General features: G+C 42.7%; 1 protein-coding gene across 5 annotated transcripts in view; it reads left to right on the forward strand.

Annotated features, from left to right (window-relative positions):
- Positions 1 to 7,711, forward strand: part of mdfi (MyoD family inhibitor) — a 35,587-nt gene extending 27,876 nt beyond the window's left edge. For all 5 annotated transcript variants that reach the window (XM_052076894.1, XM_052076895.1, XM_052076898.1 and 2 more), the window contains 2 exons: positions 2,869 to 3,234; positions 5,089 to 7,711. In XM_052076894.1, the coding sequence (XP_051932854.1) occupies positions 2,869 to 3,234; positions 5,089 to 5,342 (620 nt within the window). In that variant the 3' untranslated portion in view covers positions 5,343 to 7,711. The remainder of the gene's footprint in view (positions 1 to 2,868; positions 3,235 to 5,088) is intronic.
- Positions 7,712 to 24,567: the final 16,856 nt, after the last annotated feature.

Raw genomic sequence — 24,567 nt, forward strand, 5'->3', positions numbered from 1 at the left:
AGTCTCACCGCGCCCACAGACACCATATGCTTTATGGTCAGGAAAATATTCTAACCTTTAAAGGATGCTATGTCACGCCGCCATTAAAGCAAGGCTTCAATTTTATTCTTCTTTTGAGGTTGTGTTTGGCTTGGCAGCAAAAGTTGTGTTTTCCCACCTCTTTGCCGCTTCATCGTCAACTCCAGAGATTAAACAGACCACGTTATAAAAATCCTGATTGGAAGAAGTTGACACGGCATGTGAAGTGAAATCAAAATAGTGATCAGTTTTACTTGCATGTACTTTTGTTTTGTTTCCGTTTTACGCATATACCGACGGTCCTAGTGGACTATCTTTTGAGTTGTGTAAGCATCGGTGCTAATCCCCGCTGTTCACGCTCTTATCCCGTATAAATGTCTTACTCGAAAAGTCAAATCATTAATCACTCTGTTTTTATAACGTTTTGTTTCATTCGGATTTTGACTATGCAGTGGAACATTGAAGGGTTTTAAAGCATATTGAGCCAGTAATGGGTTGGGGTTTTTTTTCCCGCCCATAGCCAAACCTTTAACCAGTTTGTCACCAGGTACTCCGTCTTCCTCACACATCGCAAAACAAGTTTTCGTCTCTTAATCAGAGACTCCAAATTGTCCCGAAGATGTGGATCTGAGTGTGAAATGCTTTTGTCTTTTCTGTGCTCTACAATTGGCTGGTTATCTCGTTATCTGTTATCTCGGGTCGGCTCCAGGTAACCTGCAATCCTCCTGAAAATAAGCGCTCTAGAAAATGGATGGATCTCGTATAACAACCAGTTATTGTGGTTGTGGTCCTTGTTATGCAAATAAAGGTTTAACAAAATGCACAATTCCAAAGGGTGTAGGGGGAACAAAAACACAACGTGTTAATCCTGGCTCTACTGAGCCCTCTCAAGTGTTGCTGATGTTTCAAGTCACGTCATTCGTGACTGTGGTTGAGAGTCTGAGGTTTAGTGTGGCTTGAGAGGCCTATTTCTCTTGAATGTTTCAAACAAATTCTGAATTGCATCACTGTAAACTTATTCTCTTGAGGTAGTTTGCTTCCAAGCATGTTTCTCATCAGCTGCAAGCTAACTGTTGTTTCTTTAACTTCTTTATTATTAACGGTGTCGCTTTCGGTCGAGAGTTCAGTTGTCCCTCCCCGTCACTTTTGAAAGACTTGGACGCCCCCATTCGCGTGATGAGTAATCGAACGCAATTGTGAGTTATATAATTATTACTTGGCCTATTACACTGTTATATGACGCAGTTAGCAAGCTCGCTATGCCTGTACAACAAAAATGAATCCCGATATTTAAGGAAGAGCTCGCTGTCATTATTTAGATTCTCCTGTGAGGCAGTGATGCCACGGACGAGGCCGCCGCCGCCGCAATCCAGCGGACAAGAAGAGACCCGGAGGCCTGTTAGCTTGCCAGCTAGCTGGTGACGAGTGCCCCTCTGACAAGTGGGCGGGACTTAATTTAGACATGGAGGCTTTAAGCGGCTCAAACATGTTGGGATGAAGAGGCGTCTGATAGTTGTGGCTTGCAGTAGCATACTTTTTTGGGTGTGGTTCAGTTGACACACCCGCATCTTTTGAGAGCGGGGACAGTGGCTTGATTGTTCATGATTTTGAAGCCGAAAATGAGTATTTTTGAAATCATTCAAATTTGGCAGGGTTGTGAACGTCACGTTTTAGATTTTATTTATTTTTTATTATTTTGTTTAACTTCAAGGACGGAAGTGAAGAAAGATGCTGGTGGGTTGCTTGTGGATTGTTCTTCCTGAGACAAAATCTTGACTGGGGGAGAGGTCGGGACTGCGGGCAGGCCAGTCCAGCAAACTCTCATTTTGCAACCACACATTTGACCAACGCACACAGTGTGGTTTTGTATTGTTGAAATATTCACGGCCACTTGTACTTTTTGGCATTAATGGCGCCATCATCGTCGATCCAAGTTACTGACACCGTCTTACAACATGACAGGGGCTTGGCTTTTGAATCTGTCGCTGACTCGATGGTTCTGCAGAACCCACAACGTCCACACCGAATTCAGCTGACCACAACACACATTTGTACCGCACGATCGTGCAGCCCAGCTGCCCTGAGCGCAGAGAAGTTGACGTTGGTTCTCGACACGGTTCAAATTGGACTTCCTTTTGGAGCGGAGGAGTTTAATTTGGCACTGGCGAATGTAGCGACTGTATTGTTCTCGTTTGACAAAGTGTTGCCAAAGTAATCTCGGGTCCATGCGGTTCTATCAGAGATTGATGAATAACTCTTCTTGATGAAGTGAAGTGGTGTCTTAAGGATAGTGCATCGCGGGTGTTCCGCTTAAGCTTGACTCCTTTTGTCTTCATGCGCCGGAATTATCCACGTTCAATGAATCGTTTAATGAAATTATGCAGCATAGAGCGAGGCATATTCAAAGCCCATCTTACATTTCTTCGGATGAATATTGGAATCATTCTCATTTAATCAAAAGCGTTTCCCAGAAAACCGCTGATCCTCATCCTCTTCCCGTCTGCGCCGCGAAAGGACGAGCGGGATGCCTACCACCTGTTTTCAAATGAAATCATTAACACGAGAACAGTTTTTCAACCGGTGAGTCGGACTTTGTCTTCTGCCGAAGACGAAGATTGTGGACAAGTCAGACGAGGCGACGGTGAAGCTCTTCACTGCCTTTGTGATTGCTTTTAATAAAACTCATCTCGAAGAGAGGCTCCCTGCGCATTGGCGCACATACTGAGATAAGCCTCGGGCTGGACAAAACATTGAAATCACCTCTGTAATAATAGCAAAGACGTCGTTATCTTGTATTTATATGACATGAAGTCAGTATCGCCTAACAGTAAGGCCTTTGTCTTTTCACAGGTCAACCGGCAGCCAGATCCGCACCCATCCACCCCACCCAGCCTTGTCGGACGCAACCTAGCAGCCAACTACGCAACGGAACCAAACATCATGCGCACGCACACTCCCCTCACTGTCCACATCCCACGCCTCACACACACTCGCTCCAGTCTGCCGGCGACAGGAATGGGGGCCCTCATCCAAAACTGGGCTCCCTCCCAAGAGGAGGCTCATCCACCTCCTCCTCCTCCTCGGCGGGGCCCAGGAACGGCAAGAAGTTGCAGTCTAACCCCTCGATCACCTCCCAGAGCAGCAAGAGGAGCAAAGGAAGCTCCAAAAGTAGCTCCAAGAGCAACAGCTCCCAAATTCCCACGGAGGCACAGGATGGTAAGATGCACACGGCGGTAATCATCTTAATAATATTACAGCAACACCAGCTCCGCCACCCTTTGGCTAAAACAACTTTTAAGAGTCAAGAGCCGACGCGGTGCATATTCAACATTTACGTAATGATAAACCGCGGGACTATGGCATTTATTATGATCGTAAAGAGGACTAACTTTACATTTTCTTGGCAGCGCAGCGGGGTAGTGGTTAGCGCCGTGGCTTTTTAAGACCATGCAAGCTCTCCCTGTGCTTTATAAGTTCTATCTGACTCAATACCGCAGTCAAAGAGGGATGTTGGGTACGTTGACGACAGTTGTGAATGATAAAGAACAAATAATTTTGGCTCGTCCAACTTACCGCCACCAAATGGTTCCATATCAGATTTGTCATATTTGACTTAGCCAATGTCTAAAATGCGGTTAGAATTACATTGATTTGTAGCACAGTGGCCCGAGAGCAGACTGGAAGAGAACCTTGACTTGGATGTGGACGACAAGAATTTCAGTGCACGGCGGTTCAATGCAACTGTGAATAAATTGTACTGAGCTTTGTACACTGTCCAGCTCTTTGCCAGGCTAGCAATTTGACACCAGTAAGATTTTTTAACTCACTTTTGGGAGGTGGTTGACATTATATAGGTCAAATGGGAAAAAAAATCCCAATGTTATTGTTTGCCATAGTACGGAGGCTAGAAGTAAAATCGGATCTGGTTTGCTTTTTATTGAAGGGAGTGAAGGTGGCGAAAGAGAGATAGCAGCATCAGCTACATAAATCATAGCAGTGAGACGTAATGCATCCAATATGTCATTCGCCAATTGACTCAACAAGGAATATAAACACAGCACAGCACACTGCTGCTTCGTGAGTTTATCCATAAACAAGCAGACACCTCTCGGTGTTGCAATCAACAATCTTAGAAAATTGGGCAAAAATTACGGCTGCTGAGACCACCTTTTAGGTGAAAGACTCCAGCTCTAACAGTTTGTAGAATTTGAGGTCAATGGACTCATTTAAGTCACCATAGCATTTGTAACAGGCTCATTCTGTTTTTAAAAAAGGGGCATGCATGCTCACATTCTCTGTTGCCTTACTGGCCAAGAGCAGCGACGACGCACGGACTGCTGTGATTTTGCATCGTCATATTGCACACAAAGAAATCTCAGTGCGAGACTGGCAAATATGTCATATTTTAATGGAAAGCAGAGGAGTAGCTTTATTTGACATCAACTGTGTTCACGCTCACAGAGGTGCAGACCTCCCTCTTTTAAATACGCCGGCTCGCGTTTGCTCAAAAAATGACCAAATGCCCAGCGTGCAGGATTTACACCCGTCACCAAAATAGAGCCCCGTATGTTTAAGCACCTAAATGTTCAACCAAACCGTGTCATTTTATCTTACGAAAATCCGTTAGCTTAATGCTAATATAGCGTAAGGAAACCTATCATGCTGCCTAACCGAAATTAGCATAATGTTATGGTAATTTGAAACCTTCTAACAAGTACGACTGTAACACACTTGGAGCAGAAACGCACACAAATTGAGCAAACAATGCTTCCACTCAAATATTCTCATTTGGGGTCCTTCTCTGCCTCTTTTTGTTCTTAATTACGCTCCATCTCTTGCAACCGGACCTCAGTGTTGCGCCACGGACTGTGGCAAAACATGCTACGACATAGAAGGCATCGTAACTGAATTCGGACTCGCGGGACTACGATATGCATCAAATTTACCGCTCAAAAGTCAGTGAATAAGGAATTGCGTTGTAGTGGAAAATACTGTCGTCAATTCGTGTCTTGACGTATGCACAAACTTTGTATTTCCCACCAAGTAGGAGTGAACTTTGTTTGTTTCCAGACTGCTGCGTTCACTGCATCCTGGCCTGCCTCTTTTGTGAATTCCTAACGCTGTGCAACATCGTGCTGGACTGCGCCACCTGCGGCTCGTGCGCCGGCGACGACTCGTGTTTCTGCTGCTGCTGCGCGTCGGAGGAGTGCGGTGACTGCGATCTGCCGTGCGACATGGACTGCGGCATCATCGACGCCTGCTGTGAGTCCGCGGACTGTCTGGAGATCTGCATGGAGTGCTGCAGCCTTTGCTTCTCCTCTTGAGGTCACGACGCCCGGGAGGGGGTGCCACACACTCTGTCTTTAAACCTCGCGCCACAAAGCCTACGAGCAACTTCGATCAGCACCTTGTCAAAGCTGCAAAGTGCCGCATTCAGTCTTTTGTTGTCATAGCTTGGCCGGGAATTAGAGGCTCTCACTCTATCGGCTCGCCTTTTTGGCGCCATAATACGAATACTGTATGTCTCTCACAAAAGACCCTGAGAGCAGTCATTTTACGGATCGAACCGGATCTGGGCGCGCGCTGCAGAGTTTCGGCCGCGGTCCGCTAGCGCGCGCAGACCGGATTGTTCCAACGGGAGCCCCTCGTGTCGTGTAAGTGACTGGGAGTTCTCCGAGCGTGAAAAATGACCTCCAAAGGCAAATGAGAAAATGGATCCATTTAACCGGATTTTAGCGTTTCTGTTGATAAGAGCGGCAAACGTAATGGAAAAATTGAAGCTCTGCTCTCTGTAGAACTGTCGGCGTCTGTCCTTGGCAAGGTTAACGTCTTCCCGTTTGATTGCGCGCCGTGGCCTTTGTGACACGCGCGGCCCGAGAGGCTGATGTCGGATCCATTGATGTCTTTGTCGGCGGAGAAATGTACAAAAACAGAGAATAATGGTGGCTGGTGGCGATATTCGAGACGCATTTCCTTTGTTCGCAAAGTGTCTCATTTAACAGGCGTAATCAGCGAAGAATCATGAGAGAGTCATTCATCAGCTTGCAGATGGAGCGCATCAAATCAGGAGCGTTAGTGACGGACATCAGCGGGCGACGCTTGATGGCATTTTTTAATGGTCACATTCTCTTGCTTCACACGTGAAAGCGAGAGCCCGCAATCAAACGTCTCTCCTCGTTTCCGAGTTCACATCCTGTTTACTTTTACATTAATTTGAGAAGTCCTCCTCGTCCAAAGGACCGCAATGGAAAGCAAGCGTCTCTCTTGAACAACGTTTCATCTCTCTTTGTTAATGCTCGTCATGTGAACAAACGGCCATCTCAGCTTAGCTCACGGCCTCCATTTCCAAGAAGATTCCAAATCTCTATTAATCCTTTTTTTTTTCTTTTGCAGAGGTGGGGGGTAGATTTTAGTTAAGATATTTGCATTTCTCCTCTAAATGTGAAAATCACATTTCTTCTCTTATCAGGCTTGGCCAAGCTAGCTGTAGAGCAGGTACTGCTGAACATCTAATTGAATTCCGCCGGTGCAAATCTCATCTGGCATTATGCTAAGTTGGACCCGCACGCCTGCGGTATGAATGGTACACTTTTGATAACAGGCCCCAACTCTCATACCGCCCGCAAAACACTCTCTCGGAAATGACATGATACATATCTCCCCTCAAACAGTCCCGTATTTGGTGCAATTTTCTTTCTTAAAAATAACCAAGGTTATTTTCACTCGGAATGCAGTTTCTTGACTTATAAACGTGTGTACATAGACGTGTTTGTTTTACATGATGACGGAGAAGGGAAATTCAACTTGAGGGGCCGACTTTGTCACAAATACACCGCGCGGGGAGGAAAATGGAGCTCATCGCAGCAACGCATAAATGCAAGTTTCTGGAAATGAACAAGTGCAAACTGGAGAAGATTTGATGACAAAGAAGTGTTTCAAATTTTCCCGACGTGTTGAAAATCCTGGAAAGCCCTGGAACACAAAGCGATATTTTGCAGACATTTATAAAGGGACGACTGGATCCTAAAAGATTACAGACACGTGGAGTTGTGTCATGTTTGGGGTAAGATACAAACTTGTAAAAAGCACTTTAACTGGGAACACTTTCTTTCTCACAAAGCATAGCCATTAAAATTTTATGGGCAAAGCAAAAACCAAAGGAAAATTAATATCAGTCGAGCTACTGCACCCAAACGGTCTCAGTGTTTCCACTGATGACAAGAGCACACAACATTTCGTGTTTGTTAGCTTTCTTTAACACTGGTAATGTCTACTCGGCTCGGGCCAGCTATGACGTCGACGCGTTTGATTTCATGTCATAACGAACGTAAGCGAGCTTTAAATCAGCACGCACACAAACATGTCCGTGTTATCAATTACAGTTTGTGTTTCGTGGTCATCAAAGTTTTCTTTGAGCACGAGTCTTGGATGCAACGTCGGTAACGTATTAGATGATGCCAAATAGGTGATCGTAACTCGGGGTCGCCAAATTTCGCTTTTTCATGACAGGCCACTGGAAAGTCCAACATGTGATCATCCGGATGCGGGGTAAAGATTGGTTGGTTGGTCTGGATATAGAGAACTCGGTCTGGAAGTTGATAACAACCCCCCAAAAAACTCATATGGATAAACATGTTAAGGCTTTTTAATGCTGGAAAAATATTTTGTTGTACCATAGCATTTATTCTTTGGTCTTCGGATGACGTTCCATAATTTTTTTTTTTTTTTTTGCCTTCACTCCAAACATTGTGTAACTTTGTGGATTTTTAATCACGTGAGTTTTTTCTAAAGTGACTTATGTATGAACAGTCCAGATGAAATGTTACTTGACTGTTGTCCACAATCATGTCAATTTGTTTACAACATTATACCTTTTATGTTCATTTCAATTGCTGTCTTGGAAGTCACATTCATATTTTTTTTTTGTTTCGTACTGAATAAACGATGTGAAGTCCAGAAAATGCCGGTCTTTGTTTTTTTTTTTTTCGGTTTACTTTCACGACACCCAAATAATTGACACTGGAAGAGATTAATTTTAGTTACGTTATTTGAGGTTAGAAACCTGATTCAAAATGCAAACAAAGCAAAAGGTGGACCACAAACATCAATTGGATTATCATCGAGCTTCGAGGTTCTCCTGCATTTGAAATTTCCTTTTCAGGATTCTCATAAAGTCAGTCTTGATTAAAGGCCGAAAGTGTGATAAAGACATTTGCATTCGTCGCTGTAAGATAACAATAGAAAGGGGTCGGTCTCACATCTCAAATTCAAAGAGCAATGTGACTCAAAGCTCATCCTTTCCATTGCTTTTTTAAAAAAAAAATTGGAAAGAATGTCTCCAATCATATGTTTTCAAAAACATCGTTGAGCATCTGGAGGTTTTCCCGTAACCCCGGCAGATTAGTTTTCTCTGCAGCTGACAGAAACGGGAGAAAAATGTCAGAAATACGAGAAACGGCGTAACAACTGGCTTCATGCGGAACCAAATCCTTTAATGTGTTGTTTTTTAACGGCTTGCCAAAGTAGGTGAAGAAGAATGTGTGCTCGCTCTAAGATAATGTGTGTGGGGAAGTTCAGGGGACATTGTTTTTTTTTTACAGATTTTAATTGGGGTTTTTTTTCATACCGAATCTTTCCTTCATTTAACTTTGGTCTGTTGCATCCAGTCCGGAGCCAACAATTGTGTCTTGTGGAAAGAACATACCCTATAATGCATCTGTGTGTCGATGTCTGTGTGTCTGTGCATGCGTAAATGTGTGTGTGTGTGTGTGTGTGTGTGTGTGTGTAGATAAAAGTGGATACAGGTTTAGTGCGTGGCATCGATTCCAATGAGAAATTAAGTTAATTCAAGCCCCACGATTGTAATAGAGATGCAGAGGACATCTGCAAATGTTTTGCAGGAAGCCATACTGCAGTCAGCCCTCATTTCCTTTTCCATGTACACTCACACGCACGCACACACAAACTCCACAAATAAAAAATGATACACATCCCTTTGCAAAAATTTCACATGCCCAAAGCAGGCACAGGGGACAAGTGGCTATTGAATATTAACCATGAAATTACAAAAGCTGCATTCTAATGAAGGTGATGAGGTCAGACGCTGGGATGGAAATCATAAATTAATACTCATCTCATGACAAGTCACTCGCCCTTGGCTCACACCAAAACACACCTCTCTCCCCTTACTCAGTCGCTAGAGTCGAAAAAGACACACAGTAGAAGAAATAATCAATTCATTATTAATATCAGGTCACGGCGGCCATTGAATGTGCCTGATCGTGGTCACATGTGACACTTGTACGTGAAGAAAAACAATGTAACCTCGGCGTGTCGCTACAGCTTTGTTGGCGGTGTTTTTTAAGGGCCTCGACGACAGTGTCAACTAATTGGCAACCTGCTTAATTCATTCTTCCCGTCTATCTTTGCCTCGCTGACATTTCCTGAAGATGACTGGAAGTGACTTTTGAGGCATATGAGTACATGCATGCGTACGCTGTGTGGGAACGAATGTGGTGACTGTGTTGGAGACGGATGGAAACCATATGTTTGACTATTGATACAATATATACCATGGTGTCTTGAGATATGAAATAATCAAAATACAGTGGTACGTTTCCTGACGAACGTCTCTTCATTCTAAATGTTCAAGTTAAGGTCAACAGGAAAATATTGCCTATTGCTATGAAAGAAATTTCAAGATACGAAAGGTAAAAATGCAGTATGGGCTGCGAGTCGAGGCTCAGAGTTTCCTGAACGCAACACACTTATAGCTGCTCTGCTATTGGCCATTACCATGCATCATCCTGGCATCCCATTGGCTAAGAGGGACCTCTATCATCTTCTTCAATATGTGTGGATGCAAAGATATTTGTCGATGCAGCATCCTCGTCATTCTAGTGATGAGACTTTCGGCTCTTTTCGGTGATCCGGTTCATTTGGATCGGCTCAGTAAAAAGAGACGTCTTTTTTGGCTCTCAAACGGCTCTTTTAACATAAGCTTTTCTTTTTAATATTTATGACAAATTGAGCATACATTTTGAAAAATGACTTGGTGAACTAAATATTGTACACTACTGACTGCAAATAACAACAATTATCAAGCAAAGAAATGGCTTTTTACTTATTTTATTGAACATTAAAAGGCTCCAAACAATAAACAAGCAACAAAATTAAACTTCAACCAACAATCAAACATGCTGCATGATAACAAAAATAGTGAGTATTAACTGCCACAGCAGCAGTGAACAAAACAAACGTTGCTTTATTTGAACTAACATAAGAGACTCATTGCTTTATTTTAATTAAAAAAAAATTTCAACAAAACTAAATACAGTAAGAGATTTTTTGCCCCCAAAAAATGACCATGTATAGTAAGGCGTTTTTAGCCGAAAAAAACGACCATGTATAGTAAGGCGTTTTTAGCCCCCAAAAAAACGACCATGTAGAGTAAGGCGTTTTTGGACGAAATTTTTAGCTGAAAAAAACCAACATGTATAGTAAGGCGTTTTTAGCCGAAAAAAAACCACCATGTATAGGAAGGCGTTTTTAGCGGGAAAAAATGACCATGTATAGTAAAGCGTTTTTAGCTGAAAAAAAAAACCCGACCATGTAGAGTAAGGCGTTTTTAGACGGAAAAAAACGACCATGTAGAGTAAGGCGTTTTTAGCCGAAAAAAAAACGACCATGTAGAGTAAGGCGTTTTTAGCCGAAAAAAACGACCATGTAGAGTAAGGCGTTTTTGGACAAAAGAAACGACCATGTATAGTAAGAAGTTTTTAGTTGAAAAAAACGACCATGTTGAGTAAGGCGTTTTTGGACGAAAGAAACGACCATGTATAGTAAGAAGTTTTTAGCCGAAAAAAAACGACTATGTAGAGTAAGGTCTTTTTGGACAAATTTTTTACCCGAAAAAAAACGACCATCTATAGTAAGGCATTTTTAGCCGAAAAAAATGACCATATATAGGTAGACGTTTTTAGCTGAAAAAAACCATCATGTATAGTAAGGCGTTTTTAGCCGAAAAAAACCCACCATGTATAGGAAGGCGTTTTTAGCTGAAAAAAATGACCATGTATAGTAAGGCGTTTTTAGCTGAAAAAAAAAACCCGACCATGTAGAGTAAGGCGTTTTTAGCCGAAAAAAAACGACCATGTAGAGCAGGGGTCACCAACCTTTTTGAAACCAAGAGCTACTTCTTGGGCACTGATTAATGTGAAGGGCTACCAGTTTGATACACACTTAAATAATTTGCCAGAAATAGCCAATTTGCTCAATTTACCTTTAACTCTATGTTATTACAGTATTAATAATTAATGATATTTATCTTTGTGAAAACACTGATCATGTTAATGATTTCTCACAACAAATATATAGAAACAGATAAATATCAATATGCAACACTTTATTTTTATATTTTTCAAACATTTGAAAATGATCACTTCTACAACAGTATTATGAAATCACAATATCCCATTTTAACTAGCTAGCCACTAACATTTTTTAACAAATCATGAATTACTTTGCACCATGTTTGTACAAATAATAACTCATGTAAAATACAAAAATCAACTCTCAAATTTTTAAATAAATCATGTCACACTTTGAACTGGACACCAAATCTGTTATCTGTTTCTATGTCAATTAGTGGGAAGCCTGGCATTGCATGCTGTTAACCAGTGTGTTGTACTCTCGTGTGTAACTTGACACTGCAACTCTGAGTGAGTCTTGCAGATGTGCATCAGTGAGGCGTGTTCTGTGTTTGTTTTTGATTAAGTTCATGTCAGAAAAGGCTGATTCACAAAGATAAGTTGAACCAAACAGGCTTGCAACCTTCATAGCTGCTGCGCATACACCACTGTACTTTTCTGAGTCAAGAAGGCACCAAAAGTTTGGTGCAGCCTGATGGGCTTTGAGGTGGAGGTCATTTTGCAGTGTTACAATTTCAATCTCCACCTGTTCAGCATCCAGGCTGAATGTTGCACTTAACTGCTCAGCAATACATGATATGTCCACGTTCATGAAAGGGTTAGAAATGAACGACACACATGGCTCAAGCTGATCCAGGTCACAAAACCTGTTCTCAAACTCTTGACCAACTCTGTTTATGACCTGAGAGTACTTTTCTGCAACTTTGTCAAAAGCCTCAGATGCAGAAGCATTGTCTTTCAGCACCATCTGCACAGAGGGAAAGTGCAGCACTTTTTTTCTCTGTAAATGCACAGAGAAAAGGCTCATCTTAGCTTTAAATGCATTTAAAGCACTTATCATATCGGCAACAGTCTTACCTTTGCCTTGCAGCTCACAGTTCAAACTGTTCAGTTTCCCAGAAATGTCCGTTAAAAATGCAAGGTCATCATCATTACTTCTTTGACAACATCCCCGTCTGTAAATGCCTTCTTTTTCTTAATCAAGAATTGCGTAGCTCTAAACGAGGCTTCGGTTGCTTTTTGGGAGTTTTTAACCGGTCTAGTGAAAAAAGACTGCCGTTTGCACAAAGCAGCCTTTAACTCACGGGCTTTCTCTGCTCGCAGTGCGCAGCCCGGTGGGTAGTTAGCGTGGTAACTTGTGTGACACGTAGTGAATGTCTCTCCACATTGTGCCGCTTTGCTACCGCCACAGTTGCCCCGCAAATGAGACACACGCAGGATCCTTTCACAGTGGTAAAAAAAAACTCTCCCTCCCATTCGTCGTGAAAATGATATGTTTTCTTTCTTTTTTCTGCCATTTTTTGGGGTAACTCTTCTCCTCAGTTTCGTTGCGTCTGCTAGCTTGTTTGTATGAGCGCAACAAACGCTATGAACTATACTAGGTCAGAGTTCATTTATATTAAACACAAAAAACATTTTAAATTTTAAGTGTTTTTATATATATGTTGTCATTTGTAAGTTACATGCAAGTCTGATTTAAACAACAATAGCAAAAAAAAAAATAATAAAAAATAGAGGCAGCTCACTGGTAAGTGCTGCTATTTGATCTATTTTTAGAACAGGCCTGCGGGCGACTCATCTAGTCCTTACGGGCGACCTGGTGCCCGCGGGCACCGCGTTGGTGACGTCTGATGTAGAGTAAGGCGTTTTTGGACGAAAGAAACGACCATGTATAGTAAGAAGTTTTTAGCTGAAAAAAACGACCATGTTGAGTAAGGCGTTTTTAGCCGAAAAAAAATGACCATGTATAGTAAGGCGTTTTTAGCCGGAAAAAAAAAATGACCATGTAGAGTAAGGCATTTTTAGCCGAAAAAAAACGACCATGTAGAGTAAGGCGTTTTTAGCCGAAAAAAAACCCCGACCATGTAGAGTAAGGCGTTTTTAGACGGAAAAAAACGACCATGTAGAGTAAGGCGTTTTTAGCCGGAAAAAAACTACCATGTAGAGTAAGAAGTTTTTAGCTGAAAAAAACGACCATGTTGAGTAAGGCGTTTTTAGCTGAAAAAAAAAACGACCATGTAGAGTAAGGCGTTTTTGGACGAAAGAAACGACCATGTATAGTAAGAAGTTTTTAGCCGAAAAAAAACGACCATGTAGAGTAAGGCGTTTTTAGCCGAAAAAAAACGACCATGTAGAGTAAGGCGTTTTTAGCCGAAAAAAACGACCATGTAGAGTAAGGCGTTTTTGGACGAAAGAAACGACCATGTATAGTAAGAAGTTTTTAGCTGAAAAAATCGACCATGTTGAGTAAGGCGTTTTTGGACGAAAGAAACGACCATGTATAGTACGTTTTTAAGCTGAAAAAAACCGACCATGATTCATAAAAAACACAACTCTACTGCTCTCTGTGGTGCTTTAACTCAGTGGTAGAGTGATGGAATACCACCCCATGAGTTTGCGTGTTCGATCCCTTGTTTTTGCAACAAAGTCTTCTCTTTAACACCATATACAACTTATTTGAGGAAACACACAAAACAACCCAAACATTTATTGTGGTGGGTTAGCTCAGTGGTTGAAAGATGAAATCCAAATCCAGTGGTTGGGTGTTCGATTTCCAGTGTGAGCAACAACAAGTTCGCAGCATTCTCTAACTTTGCAGCTTTATTGAAGAAAACACAAAACAAACAGGAAGTTCTGTGACGGTGGGGCTCAGGGGTAGAGAAACTAGCGGTTGTGTGCTCAATCCCCAGACATTGCAACCATATCCCTTCTTTCTTTGACCAACATGATAAGTAAGGCTGATTGAAGTCATTTTTGTATCGTAAGGCGTTTTTCGCCGGAAAAAACGACCATGTATAGTAAGGCATTTTGGACGAAATATTCAGCCGAAAAAAAATGACCATGTATAGTAAGGCGTTTTTAGCCGAAAAAAACGACCATGTATAGTAAGGCGTTTTTAGCCGAAAAAAACGACCATGTATAGTAAGGCGTTTTTAGCTGAAAAAAATGACCATGTAAAGGCGTTTTTGGACAAAATTTTTAGCCGAAAAAAACGACTATGTATAGTAAGGCGTTTTTAGCCGAAAAAAACGACCATGTGTAGTAAGGCGTTTTTAGCTGAAAAAAATGACCATGTATAAGGCGTTTTTGGACAAAATTTTTAGCGGAAAAAAACGATCATGTGTAGTAAGGCGTTTTTAGCCGAAAAAAAGGACCATGTGTAGTAAGGCGTTCTCAGCAGGGGTTGGGTCGGCTACAAACGAGTTACTATACATGGTCGTTTTTTTTTGGACAAAAAACGTCTGACTATTCATGGTCCTTTTATTGGGGAGGGGGGGCTAAAAACAACTTACGATACATGATTATTTTTTTCTGCTAAAAATTGTCATTTTTTTCGGCTAAAAACGCCTTACTATACGTGGTCATTTTTTAGGGTAAAAAAGCCTAACTATACATGGTTGTTTTTTTTTCATCTAAAAACTCCTGACTATACATGGTTGTTTTTTTTCCGTCTGAAGATGCCTTCCTATACATGGTCGTTTTTTTTGTCTAAAAACGCCTTCCTCTACAATGTAGAAACAACCATGTAGAGTCTACATGGTCGTTTTTTTTCCCCCGATAAAAACGTCTACCTGTACATGGTCGTTTTTTTCGTCTAAAAACGCCTTACTATACATGGTAGTTTTTTTTCCCCGATAAAAACGTCTACCTGTACATGGTCGTTTTTTTCGTCTAAAAACGCCTTACTATACATGGTAGTTTTTTTTCCCCGATAAAAACCTCTACCTAAACATGGTCGTTTTTTTTTGTTGTTGTCTAAAAACGGCTTACCATACATGGTCATTTTTTTTTCGGCTAAAAACGCCTTGCTATATACATTGACGTTTTTTGGGGGTAAAAATGCCTGACGATACATGGTCGGGGGGGGGGGGGGGTTCGTCTAAAAACGCCTTAGTATTCATGGTCATTTATTTCGGCCAAAAACTCCTGACTATACATGGTCGTTTTTTGGGGGCTAAAAACGCCTTCCTATTCATGGTCGTTTTTTTCCGGGTTAAAACACCTTACTATATATACATGGTCGTTTTCTTCGTCTTAAAACGCCTTCCTATACTTGGTGGGTTTTTTCGGGTTAAAACACTTTACGATACTTGGTCGTTTTTTTCGGTAAAAACGCCTTACTTTACATGGTCGTTTTTTCGGCTAAAAATGCCTTACTGTACTGTATATTGTCATTTTTTTGGGCGAAAAATGCCTTACTATACATGGTCGGGTTTTTTTCGGCTAAAAACGGCTAACTATCCATGGTCGTTTTTTTCGGCGAAAAATGCCTTGCTGTACATGGTCATTTTTTTTCGGCGAAAAACGCCTTCCTGAACATGGTCGTTTGTTTTCGGCAAAAAACACCTTACTATTCATAATGGGTGTCAAATTCATTTCATATTGTGGGCCGCATAAGGCCTCGGTAGATGTCAAGTGTGCCGGACCATTAAAAGTTATACCATACTCTGCTATAAATAACCAAAATTATTTGTCTTTCTTGGCGATCATGAATAAAGTGCAAATAAAACACCCATCACGCACAATACCAAAATGTGCAAGCCAACTTTATTCATCGTTTCAAGATGCTTTGTTTATCAGGGCAACTCCGCTGGAATAGTTGAGATGGCGAGTCTCGTCTGGATGCTTCTGGGGTTCCCAATGTGAATCACCCAGTCGGGTGATCGCTCACTCTGCTAATGTTTGCCTGGGACATTTTCGAAGGATTGTTCAAAGTCGACAAAAGCAAACGTCCTTGGATCAGTTCTTTCCAAAACGCCAGGCAAAAACCACTTCTGAGACAGAACATGAACTAAAGAGAAAAAAATGATGAGGACACAGTTAAAAGTTAGATCATCATTTTTATTCTTTATTCTGTTTTTTACGTGATGTACAACTCTCATTGATTGTGCATTAATCGAATTGTAACATGTATTTGTTCATCTTTCGGCATGATGTTAAACGAAGTTCTTTTTAATTAGATAACGGTGCCAAAATAAAAAAAAAAGTCTTATTTTTACACTTGGTTAAGGATGTAAACATTTTAATTAAAACATGGCTTCTGCCATGAACAGTTCCATGACTTCCTATGGAGAAATGTGATTCTATATTCCAACCCCCCTATTTGGTGTTTGACCTTAAAGGCGCCAACATCAATGGAATAGCGGCGATTCGGGGGGGTGGGGGGGGGGGGTGTCACACCAATGTGGTGTCAGTAATTACGTTCATTTGACCTAAAAATGTTTGCAAATGTTGGATTGCATGCTCCGCTGTTCAGTCAGGGGAAGGTGTGCCAGACTATGAGTCAGTCCTTACAAAGAAACACTTCTTCCTCCTGCATGGCTTCATGTCAGCCAGAGGAAACAGGAGATTGTGGTTGCAAACTACAGTTTATCGTGACTTTTGTATTACACATCAAATTTGTATGCGAAACAAAGCCCCGTATTCACATCTTTTGGGTTTGGGTTAATTCTCAAGAAGTCCAATTAAATAATCTTTTTTTTTCTCAAGATTGAACGCAGCTTTCACTCAATACTGTCAACTTTTCTACTCATTCTGCCTTCCCGATGATGCCCGACTGGCTTTTTTACAAGCTGAAGGCCCGAAGCGGAACTAAATCACGGCGAGTAGACAAGCTTGGATCCATGACAAAAATGTGTGTCGACTGGATCGAGTTACTGGCGCTGCAGAGCTACTGAGGCAACCGCAAGCCGGCGGCTTTTCATGAAAAGCGCATGCATACACACAAGTGGACAGACACACAAGCAGCGGGGCCGAGAGTGAGCGGAGCAAGTCGGAGGACCATTTGTGTGTGTGTGTGTGAGAGTCTTCAAGGAAAGAAAAGAAAAAAAAACAACTGAGTATCAAATACCATCAGATGTGGGTTTGACGTAAGAAGAATGAAAAAGATTCCTACAGCTGCTCAGAAGTTCTACTGGCTCTGGAGGACAGATCTGGTGTATTTTATCTTCAGAGCAGCTCCTCCCTCCCAATACGTGATGTTCTCCTTGCAAATATCCAGTCCCCGCAAGGTTGAACAACAACCATATGTCTTCCTTACAAGACAGTGACACATTGATTCACCGAGTGAGCTCGATGCCGATTCTCTGACAGCATCTGTTAGATGATGAATCACCGATGAAAGATCTCGCTCGGAGACGGACGAAAGTCATTTTAATATCCATGCATAATCCGCGGCGGGGAAAATCTGACATGCTGATCTAGGGTCAGTTTGGTCATTTCCCGGCAGGTGTTTCTTTATCGTTATCTCCCATTGTAGGAAATAAAAAGTGGATCTGTGGCCGTAGCGGATGGAAATGATCTGTTTTGTATCTATAAGGTGAAAAGAGGCTTCGGAGTCACGATTCGCGGCTGATAAACGTCACCGGAGTGGATGAGATGGGTTCTAAAAATACATAGAAATAAATCGTTCCCACTCCACTTGCCCTTGCGGAACTTGAAGCGGAACTTCATCCAATTCCAAGTCAAGTTGAAGGATCATTCGAATGCTTTATCCATCCTAGATGCTTTGCGAATGTCGCAAAAAATAAAGGCCAGAAACTGAAAGACGTTGAGCGCTAACTCTTCCGCGACCACGACGCTGTAATGACAAACACACACGCGCCTCTTTCAGACTCGGTCGGTGCACGCGGAGCAGACACTGCCACTTAAGAACAGACTTTGATCTGCGTGGGTGGGAGATGCCAAACGCACCGAGCCGGCGAAGCACTGGCCAAAAGCTGCACTCTGCATGTGCACTATTCCACTCATTTGGCGTCAGCTTGCGCGTTGAATATTTTTAAACAGATGACTCACACGTGCACTCGCAAGTTGTAAATTCACTACTTCTACTCTTGTCATTGTTATTTATTCTAATGATGGGCAATGCCAAACTTGATTTCACGTGCATCAGAAAAGCTAGTTGCTAACTGAAAGATTTTTTTAGATTTATTGTTACAAACACGCAAAAGCAAATAAGACATGTTCAGTGACTTTGAAGTACTATTAGTGTATCGCTATACTGTTTATAAGCGGTGCCTTGAGATATTCCAGCCTAACCACCCCGCCCCTAATATAAGAACTATTGTAAGCAAAAACAGCTCCTCTGTCTCAGTTCTTCAGTGCGGCACTAATTTTACTTGTTCTTGTAAGAGGATAAAGAGTACTGTGAGTCCTGTTATATTGTCTGTCTACATGTGTTGCTTCAACACTTTGTGTTAAGGCATCCGTTGATTCAATGGTTTCTAACAAAGTTGCTGTTTGTGAGCCAGTCATTGGAGACTCTTATTATGCGCCGGCATTAATTTAGCAGCCAAACAAACTTAATGTGGTTGTTTTGATTAAAGGTGCAGAATCAGACAAACGAATGAAGCAGGTTATGGTTGAAAGTGAAGCACTAAAAATGTCAAGAATTAATCACCACGGAAGTGAGAAAGTGTTGGAATGGCATGAGCTCCCGCAGCTTTATGCATCCAAACTCTGCTGGAGGCGTGTGACCGCAGTGACGTTGGTTCTGACGAGCACGAGGGGGGTTCAAGGTGCCTCACCCCAGATTAAATTATTGATACCAACATCCGTGAATAAGGGATAGCAAGTCACGGCAGCCGCTGAGTTCTCGACCGGTCTTACCCTGGGACTTGCGTTTTTCAATGGTCGTTACATTACGAGCCCCTTTTAGCCGAAGGCAAACAAACACGTCCTTTTGTAAATGCATCCTCTCTTTAGCCTTTTTGTAGCATGCACCTACAACAATAAATTGTGCTTTATCCCCCCCCCCCCCCCAATACGAGAGCATTCTACCATTCTCTTTACTTTTGTATAGGATCCCAAATTAAATCTGAACTACTGTATTATATAAACAGAATGTGTTGACTTTGACGAGAAACATGAGATTACAGAACGGCAATCATCGGGGGAATCAAAGGGCACTTTAGCTTGAGATTTTGAGAGAGAGGTTGACTTGTGGCTAGATGCGTGTGTGTGTGAAGATGCGTGTGTAGGTGTGTGTTTGTTGGAAGGGGGGGTCCGACAGGCTGTTGGCAGGCCACACAAAAACAGAGCTCCTGTTTTTGAGTCGAGCTGACTCATGCCACCTTGAGCAAACGGAGCACAAACCAGAGCCTTGTCCACACACACACACACACACACACGCTATCACTCACATGGATGCATGCACACACACACACACACACACACACACGCGTTTCATCTTTAACCTAAAACTGCGTGTGCAAGAAAAAAAATATATCTAAAAATCTTATTTTCGGGAAAGTGCCAAACAAAGCCCCATTGTTTGTCCGCTGCCAGTAAACGTGGTGCAAGGCAGTGATATATTTGGAGAGTTTCAGAATGGGAATAAAAAAAAATACTTTTAGAAAGAGCGGTGGCACAGTATTTACAGTAAGGTGAAGCTCTAAAAACAGACAAAGAATCTGGGATTGGGCTGTCGGTGGCCCATTGGGAAGGCACAGGAAGGGGCTCCCTGTCCACATAAATACTGACTTCCTGTCCCATGACTGAACGAGCGCATGTGACCATTGTGTGTATCGTCAGTGTGTGCGCGTGCGCACGCCTCGGAGGAAACACACAGCGGTGCGGTGGTCACACTTCAAATGCACATTGTCTAAGTGACCTAAATGCATGACCTGCAACTCAGCGAGGGAGCGGGAGGCCAGCATGAGTCACGCTAAAAGCCCCCGACACTATTTGGGGCCGAACGCTCTCTTATTACCATGACAACCTCAAAAGCCATTTCCTGTCGGTGCCTTTCACCCGTGTGTGGTTGCCCAGCTGCTTTAGCGTGTGGACCTCAGAGGAAAACACGGTCAAACTGCAACACGTCAGAAGCGCCACATGAGAAGTCCATCGTATGAGGGCAAATAAACCTGAAATTAAATAGAACGTTCACGTTAATGTACAGTACGTCATCAATGTTTTTTTTTTTTTTTACATCAATAAGAAAAATCTCATACTGAAAACGTCAGCTACAATTAAAGTCATACTCAATGTCGTTTTGATTGAAATTAACTGTACAATTTGTCTTTTGTGTTATTCTAAACTCAACTTGCTATGGAATGTTTCATCAAGATTTACCGTAAAGGTTTGGTACAGTCAAAACAAACTCCGGTGCAATTTCTCTGCGGTGCGCACGATCACGCTATCACACCACCATTCGTTTGCAAGTGGCCCGAGACCACTGGAAGTGTTGGGTCTCGCTTCATTTGGGTCAACTAAGCTGTAATATGAATGCTGCACGGACTAAAGGTTCAAATCCAACGGAAAGCACGGGGAAAAAATTAATCAGAGGTGGCCAATTAATTTTACATATGGAAAGCTGAAATGTTTCATTTTATATTATTTTTCACATGTATTGTCTTCTTTCCATTAATTGCAACATCTGTAGATATGGTATGTATTGTTGTATAATGGATAAATACAAATTTTAGACAATATAGAAAAAAAATTGTTTTTGACGGGGGGAATAGTTGCTAGAGGGGTCATAAAAGTCCAGCGAATCATGAATTATGAATTCATGGGGTCAAAATGTCTTTCAAGCACAATAAAGACAACTTAACTCTTTCAATTTTGGACCATAAAATAATGGGTTCGCATCACCTTTAGAAGTGAGTTTATAGGACAGTAAAAATAAATAAACAAAAAAAAAACAAAGTAAAAACAAAGTAAAGGAAAGGAAAGGAAGTATTCACGTGCCAAAACTGAAAGACGAGGTTACATTGGCTATTTGATTAAATTACCCCCCCCCCCCCCCCCCCCCTGCGTCTGGAACATGTGTGAAATGTATCTCGGTAAGTTTCAACCTGATGATTGAACGGCCTCGCTCCATTACGAGGCTGATGGTGGCTCGTCTACAGGCCACAGCTTTCCTTGTGTCCTATCTGTGTCAGGGGCAGGTGGAAATGAGGCGGTTTCTCCATGCTAGCATGCTCCATGTCTCCTCGGACCATTCCGTCAGATGGAAGGGTGCCGGCAGAGATTGCAGAGGCCGACGTCCCAGAAGACAAGTGGATGATGTCCTTTCACACCGCCGCAGTCCGCGGTTAATGGCTGCCGAGCGGCCGCCGCATCGTATGTGGTGAAGCAGAATAATTGGCGTAACACGGACGGCCTTGTCTCGTCATCTCCTTTTGATTCTTGGCCAGCGCGCTCAGGTCACTGTAGCGTGGAGCTCATTTCACACTGTGGTTCTTACGCCGCTACCCAGACTTGCTAGCTGCCAGATTGAGTTGAAAAGAACAGGATCCAATATTTTTTCCAGATGTGATGTGATGTTGGATATCTTTGTCTATGCTGTTGGCAATGGCATCCATTCAGCTTCTGCTCAAACTTCAAACAATAGCAGCCATGGCGCCATAATTAGGAAGACCACAAGGACATGTCTGATTTTAGCTCAAGAAAAAAAAAAACATTCACCCAGCTGGGATTTTATAATTACCGCTAGCCAGGATTTCATGCAGTGAAACCTCGGTTTGCGAACTTGATTCGAGACAATTGAAGCAATAGCTTTCATTAGAAGCGTCCGAACAAAGTTATGGTGATGTTGTTTTTAAATGGATGACTACTTAAAACAGTAAAATGTAGAAATAAATAAGTGACAACTTTAGTATGAAGTCAAAAATAGGTAGCAAATCCCTGAGCAATGATTCAGCCTTTTTGCAATGTAGAGGCTATCAAGCTAGCTCTCTGGCTAAATTGCTAACTCTCTGGCTAAAAACGCTAACACCAGCAGCAGCATTTTTTTTTCATTCATCCACACTAACAATATTTTTCTCTCTTTTTCATCTATATATATATTGCGCGTCGTCCCGCACGCGGTCTGTCCTTCCGTCTGTCCCTTTTCAAAACGTACCTACTTCACCGGGCCGCTGTGCGCCGCCACTGAGCGCCGCCACTGCGCCGCTCAGGCAGTGGCTCACTACGATCGCGCGGGCATCTTAGCGAAAAAATGTTGTCTACCCACAAGCATTGCAATGAAATTGTTAGTTATTTAGTAGAGCTAAACATCTCTTTATTTTCGCAATAAGCAATGAAGATGAACAAAAAGTTGAACCAAGCAACAACACTTTTGTGGGCCCAAGGCCCACCTTACCAGCCTTCCAAGGAACTAGCTGATGAGCCGCCCGGAGGGCGGCGAACCAGCTAGTATTTTTATAATCATCACCAAAATAAAGGTTTTGTCAAAACAGTCACTCCGTTGACTGCCTTGAGTGTCTTCATTTTTGACAATCGTCTAGGTATGGATTGGTAGATTTCATCAAACAAAATTTTGAAAACTGACACTATCACCCGCGGTATTCAGTTTCATTGGACGATTAACTGAGGGCTAACTTCGAGCGAAAAACACAGTAAGTCTTTTTAAGAACTAATCTGGCAATATACAAAGAAATGCTTCATAAATGATGACTATAACATCAGTCTAGTTCAGTGAAAAGTTGGCCTATTTTTGAAGAACATACTGAATTCATTCCTGGCAGGCAAAGTCTACCTCAATGTTGACCTGTCCTTTTTTTCGCCCCCGCCCCCTCACAAACGTGAATATTTTGTGAAATTGCCACGCAGGTTATATAGTGGCAAAGCGCCGCGGACGATAACGACTCTTCACCTGTCATTGTTCTTAAGCGTGCGCAGAGGTGCGATGTCAGCGCCTTCATGCGTGAGAACATTACGCAGGCCTGTGTGGGCGCATAGCTCAATTACACAGCTCCACTACTCATGTACTACTAACCGCAGATTGACTGCTGGGATGGATATATTTAAAAGCATTCAGACGCATGCGTGCACTTTGCCTTTGCGCATCAAGACTTCGGTTCAACCTGTCTGCCTCTTTGTCGTGCCACGCGAGTATTTCTCTGCATATGTTCCCTCTGTTTGGCCGTGCAGTGGCCAGTGCTGACCCGTTCGGGAGACGAGAGGAAGCGGCGAGAGAGAGAGAGAGAGAGAGAGAGAGAGAAAACGGGTAAAGCCAATTAAAAGAAAGATCACTTGCGTGTCTGCTGGAGTGTCACTGAGAGACTCTCACGGTTAACCTTTCCAGCTGCTGGAGTGAACAAACGAGTGAGAGGATGGAGAGGAAAGGCGGCTGGGGAGATCAGGCGTTTCGACTCTAATGGTCCCTCAGTGTTGGAGTGAGGCGGCTTAATTTGCCTCCTTTCTTGTGGTGCTTCCAAGCTTTTGCTTCTGTCAGACCGGCATTCTGCAAGAAACATACGCATGAATAATAGAGGCCACATCTCGGATAGTGTGTGTGTGCGTGTGTGTGTGTGTGTGTGTTGCCTCAATGGGCGAGACACATATTCGACTGCTTTCTTTTGCACTTGGCTAATTTCATTTCAAACTTTACCTGGTAGAGGACACGGCGCTGACATTTCGGGGAAATGACGTCAAATCACGCATGAGCATGTGTGAGTCGAGGTGCTTGTGAATCGGTGTGTGTGTGTGTGTGTGTGTGTGTGTGTGTGTGTGTGTGAGCGTTACGTGCCATGCATCAGAGCAGGCTAAGGCAACACAAATTGGGCTAAATTAATGGCTATGTGTGAATGTGTGTGCATGTGATTGCGGGGGCAGGGTTGGCGACTGACAGTGTGTGGCGGCATAAATTGGGGTTAGATTAATGCAATGCAGATCTGCCTCTGTGCTCTGACCCTCATCAGGGCAGAGATGAGCTTTGTGTCTCAATTAACCTTGGCAGAACACGCATGCATACAAATACACACACATTCACGCGCATGCGTGTGCGTGCCTCAAGATGCTGCATTAAACACAGTACAGTACAAGTGAGAAGATGCATTCAAGATTAGGAAAACTTTCCATGAGACAAAAACTGGGTTTTCTTCAGGGACTCTAGCTTCCTCCCACATTTCAAAAACATGCACGTTAGGTCCACCGTAGATGATAGTGTCCTTCGGTGTGAATTGGAGTTTTTAGGTGCCCTGTGATTGGCTGCAGGCTCTGAGTCTCGAGTGAATTTGCCCACTTCTGCCCCCCCCCCCCCCCGCCCCCCCAAGTCAACTGAGATATGCTGCAACTCACCAGGGTGTCTTTCGAAATACAAGTGTGATATATTCACCTGTTCTCTGAAGCTGAGTCATGATTGGTCGTTCAACTGTGATGTCATTTTCAGTCG

The sequence above is a fragment of the Hippocampus zosterae genome, chromosome 9 (assembly GCF_025434085.1).
Source record: "Hippocampus zosterae strain Florida chromosome 9, ASM2543408v3, whole genome shotgun sequence".
In the NCBI taxonomy this organism is placed as follows: domain Eukaryota; kingdom Metazoa; phylum Chordata; class Actinopteri; order Syngnathiformes; family Syngnathidae; genus Hippocampus; species Hippocampus zosterae.